Source organism: Sprattus sprattus (genome assembly GCF_963457725.1).
Source record: "Sprattus sprattus genome assembly, chromosome: 14".
In the NCBI taxonomy this organism is placed as follows: domain Eukaryota; kingdom Metazoa; phylum Chordata; class Actinopteri; order Clupeiformes; family Clupeidae; genus Sprattus; species Sprattus sprattus.
In genome coordinates, this window is record NC_137912.1 from 10,868,547 (window position 1) to 10,873,671 (window position 5,125).

The 5,125-nt window shown below is 45.1% G+C and overlaps 1 protein-coding gene across 2 annotated transcripts in view; it reads left to right on the forward strand.

Annotated features, from left to right (window-relative positions):
• The first annotated feature begins 546 nt into the window (after positions 1-546).
• Positions 547-5,125, forward strand: part of runx1 (RUNX family transcription factor 1) — a 17,721-nt gene continuing 13,142 nt past the window's right edge. For both annotated transcript variants that reach the window (XM_080851632.1, XM_080851631.1), the window contains exons 1-3: positions 547-1,173; positions 2,083-2,342; positions 3,725-3,881. In XM_080851632.1, the coding sequence (XP_080707758.1) occupies positions 1,146-1,173; positions 2,083-2,342; positions 3,725-3,881 (445 nt within the window). In that variant the 5' untranslated portion in view covers positions 547-1,145. The remainder of the gene's footprint in view (positions 1,174-2,082; positions 2,343-3,724; positions 3,882-5,125) is intronic.

Sequence of the window (5,125 nt, forward strand, 5' to 3'; positions counted from 1 at the left end):
TATAAAGGATCATGATTCGATGGAATAACAAAGTATCTGTAGAACATCTCTCGTTCTCGACCCAATTTGAAAATTAAATGACCCATACATTTGCATCTGTACCGTATTCAATAGCCTCCTACCAAATGTATACTCACTCTCTGAATTTGTTTAAGGCAGACAAAGTTAAACTGGTGCCTTGCCTACTCTCGTCTGCGCTGTTTTTGTAAAAGTCGATGTTCATGTAACAGAGACAGCTCAAGAAAGCGACAGTTTTGCCTTGGCACGCTGTGCACCCCTGGAATCCCATTGACTGCTCGCAAGCAGGGCTCCCTGACTCCTCCGTTATTGCGGACGGACCTTTGATTGGTTGAAATATGGCAGAGAACAGCTAATTGGATGGATAGCGAGAGAGTGCTGGGTATTATCCAATCAGGCTGCCTCCTAGCTGCCATATGCAAATCAGATCCCCGTCTGATGCATTCCTGCACTGCCCACTGCCGGTAAAAGCCAGCCCAGTTGACGGGACGTCCATTCACACAACGGCAGGGCAAGGAACTGTGCGGACGTGTGTGATAGGGTGTGCCCACAGGATTACGAAGAGGAGGCATCTACAACTGCCCGTTTAACATTTATACGACAGTTTAAAAAGTGTAACCCCCAAAATTCAGTTGTATACATTATTGAACTGACGAGCTTAAAGGTATACACACAGTGGCGCGAAGACGAGGGTGCTTACAGCGTTGCCAAGTGCGTCTGGAGAGCTGTGCGTTACCTTGGAGGTGTCCTCTTGCGCGCACCATCACTTACAGAGATCCCCCATCAAGAAGTTTTTGCACCGTCCTCTTACTTTCGCTTTAACTGTGCTGTGTAGCGACGTATTGGGGAATTTTCTTTCTTCGTGTCTGAAGCGGGCATGAAATTCAGATAGACCTCACATGAACGGGTTGTTTAACTTGGCTGCGGAAAGTTTACACCGAAACCTCACCGGAACCAGCTTGCCCCATTGGATACATCAAGACCACCAACGAGTCCATTTATATCCAACCCACACGCCAGTCTGGAATCCACTGCACGTTTAGTGCACTAAAGTGGCTTTTCTTGACACACCATCTCTCAAAAGCCTTGGACGTTATTACTGAGTGGAGACTACACCGGAAGAACAAATGGTGTTTCTTTGGGACGCAAAATACGGTACGACATTTTATTGTACTGTTAATTTAGCCTGTTAGCAGAAGTACGTTTCCACGCTTCACGCTTTGTGAGTCCGTGTGAATATGGGAGGTAGCGACTTTATCTGACCGATCTTAACTTCCCTGTTAACTGCGGAACAGGCGCTCTTCGTAAGAATTGAGCCAGCGAGTGCCGTGAGTCTGACAGACTCGATGCCAATTTAGCAAGGACACACGCACGCTTTCAATCTCTCTCTCCCCCCTCTCTTTCTCGCACACTTTCACGGCTTTCCTCCAAAATATTCCACCAGCACATTTTAGTCCACAGGCTGCCGCATGTTTATATTGGGTGGTTACACTGTGTGGTTGTCTGCGTGTGTGAGTGTTTGGGGGCGGCAGTAAGTTAAGCGGAGGCTCGTAACCGCACTCATGTGGCATCGATTGTGGTTGGCGGAATGACAGCAGGCCGCTCCCCCTGTCAGACGGAGCGCCGCTGCTTTAATGGTTTCATCTGCCTCCGGGGCGGCGCGGGTTCGGTCTCCGACCGGTGGGGGAAGTTAACTGGGGTTACTCCGTAAGATGTTTGGGCCAAAAATATTTCAACAGTAATTTAGAGTCGCCTGGAACTCAACTTCATGGGGAGAAATTAAACCTAGAGTGAAGAGCCTTGACCTTTTGTCTACACAGTTCGCACTACATGTTTTAAACGGTTTAAAATTGCCTTCCAGTAAATTAATATCTGTATTATTTCTGACATAGAATACAAAGGTGGAGCTTGTTTAGTCTCTTTAGGTGGTCTGCAAACTTAGGTTCTAGCATCTCCATATCACTCTTCAATGGCTGATTAACAAAAACGGTTATCTCTTTTTCTTTATCTCTCCCTGTATGCGTGCGTGCGTGTGTGTTTATGCTGTGCGTGCATGACCAACAGACCCTGCCCCGGGTCGCCGCTTCACCCCCCCCTCCACCACACTGGGGTCTGGTGGGAAGATGACCGAGGGTCTCCCTCTCGGCGCCCAGGAGGGCAGTGGTGCCACCCTGGTGGGCAAGCTCCGCATGGCGGACAGGAGCATGGTGGAGGTGCTGTCCGACCATCCAGGGGAACTGGTGCGCACAGACAGTCCCAACTTCCTGTGCTCCGTGCTCCCCACACACTGGCGTTGTAACAAGACCCTGCCCATTGCATTTAAGGTATACCAGTTGCATTTGAGGTCTATCTGTGTAGTTGTCTATCTGTCTGTCTCTCTGTTTGTCTGTAATGGTTTATGACACCAGCGCACTGATGGCCACACCACTTCCTACAGCCAAAACAAAACACCGCAGAGCATGTGCTTGTGTGTCTGTGTGTGTTGCCATGCTTCATATTCTGTCTTTTTTGAGAGAGTAGCCTAATAACGTTCCCTAAATGTGCAGAAGAATTACTGCATAGTATATATGTAGTCTAGATACTGTTAAATCAAAAAGAATAAATACCAAGGCATATTGCAACGCAATTAAATTATAACTAGAGCTTAGGCCTATCATTCGCACACTTTGAAATTACTAGCAGTTTCAACTTCAAACGGATTTATCACACATGATCTTCGAGACAGTAATAAGGCCAGATGTTTCTTAGATGATTCAACCAAATTATTTGGCTTGCATACAGTTTTTGTTGATTTTATTACTCGATCGCGTGGCCTTCGGCTTTCCGTAAATGTTTCTCATTAACATGCCTCATTGGACGTCTTGATGTCGTGGCTAAGCCGAAATTCATTTATCGCAGACTTCCGTCATTTTAAACTGTCGCCAGACATGTAAATTAACGTTCTCTTCGTTTTTCAAACACAGTATTCAGTTCTCAAGCGTGTGTGAGTCTTAATACTGGCCCCTCACAAAATCGCTGTTAATGTCCTATTGATAAAACACTGCGTGTACGGTTAATATGAAAATGTTCTCTGGGCTCATATTTGCCTTGGGTGTGTTGCTCGCTCAAGCAGCGGCCACACGGACCGCGATTGACCAGGAATGTTGGAAGATTTACTATTTGGATAAGAAGTAGTCCACACAAAAACAGTGATTAAGTAAACTGAATTTATTTTAAGACTTTAAAGAATTTGAGTAAAGGGAGGAGGCCTGACAACAGGCGAGCTGATTCTCACAAATAAATAGTCTATTAAACATGAGGCCATTTGTCATTTTTCTTCCAAACAAAGTAGCATTTTCAATTTTTCAAAATACGTTTTAAGAATTATGCTGAATTATGTCCTATTATTGGAGGATCTAGTGCTTTCAGGCATTTCCAATTGATACATTTTTATTGATTCCCACAGAAGATATTTTCTGAATTTTGAAACAACACTGACTAAAAATAAAAGAAAACAGAATAATTCTATTTAACTGCCAATTTAAATAGGAAATTATCAAATAAACTCATTCCAAAATTTCATAACCTAAAGGCTTGATATATAAGAAACAAAATGTTTACATGAAATGTAATGTGCGTATGTATATATGTATAACACAGAGTTGAACAGACCACCATGGTGAGGCAGGCGTCTTTGATTCCCAGCTGTTCTCTTCACATCTGGCAGGTGGTGGCCTTGGGTGACATTCCAGACGGAACACTGGTGACAGTGATGGCGGGGAATGACGAGAACTACTCGGCAGAGCTGCGCAACGCCACCGCGGCCCTCAAGAACCAGGTGGCACGCTTCAACGACCTGCGCTTCGTCGGCCGAAGTGGCAGAGGTAAGCAGGACTGAAGACAGAGAGAAAGTGTGTGTCTGGGGGGGGGGGGGCGCAGAGAAAACATGATAGGTTAGGGTTAAAACTTTTAATATTTTGATGTCTTTAAAATACTCTTCTACATTTATTTTTTTTGACCAGTCCTTCCCTCTCTCCTTACCTTTTGCTCTCTCATCCTCTTCTCTATTCTCTCTCCTCTGTCTTGTTCTGAAGGATGCTATTGAGTGTCTGTATTATAGATGAATGTCACATGAGATATAAACACTGTCTGGCTGAGAAAGATAATGGCGTGGAGCATGTTGAAATGGTGACATTTCTCTCTCTTTCTCTCTTATACCGGCTGCCTCTCTCCCTCTTTCTCTCTCTCTCTCTCGCACACCCGGTCTCTTCCCTCTTTCTCTATCACACACTGTCTTTCTCCCTCCCTCTCTCTTTCTCTCTTTGAAATATTTTTTGAGTAGTTTTGACTTGTTGTTTGTTTGTAGTTGTTTGCTGTGAGCTACTGCACATTCACATTCAGACAGCCATGATCTCTCTCTCTCTCACACACACACACACACACACACACACACACACACACACACACACACACACACACACACACACACACACACACACACACACACACACATAAATAAGGAAGTTGAGTAGACGCACCGAGCATTAGAGCTTGACAGACCAACCATCACAAATGTTGTTTAGAGTGCACAAGTGTGTGTTTGTGTGTTTGTGTGTGTGTGTGTGAGTGTGTGTGTGTGTGTGTGTGTGTGTGTGTGTGTGTGTGTGTGTGTGTGTGTGTGTGTGTGTGTGTGTGTGTGTGTGTGTGTGTGTGTGACAGTGTGCTTGTGTGAGTGGGTATGTGTGTTTGTGTTTGTGTGTCTGTGTGTGAGTGTGTGTGTGTGTGTGTGTTCTGTGTGTGTGTGTGAGTGTGCTAGTCCATATGTCTGTGGTGTACAGTAATGTTGAAGTAAACTGTCTGAAAAAACCCAACTTCTGTCTAGACTCAACAGTCATCTATTTAAGCTCTCCAAAACCACAAGACACACACTCTCTAAACCACATTACGACAGTACACACACACACACACACACACACACACACACACACTCAAACACACACACACACACACACACACACACACACACACACACACACACACACACACACACACACACACTCAAACACACACACACACACACACACACACACACACACACACACACACTGACACACACACACACACAGAT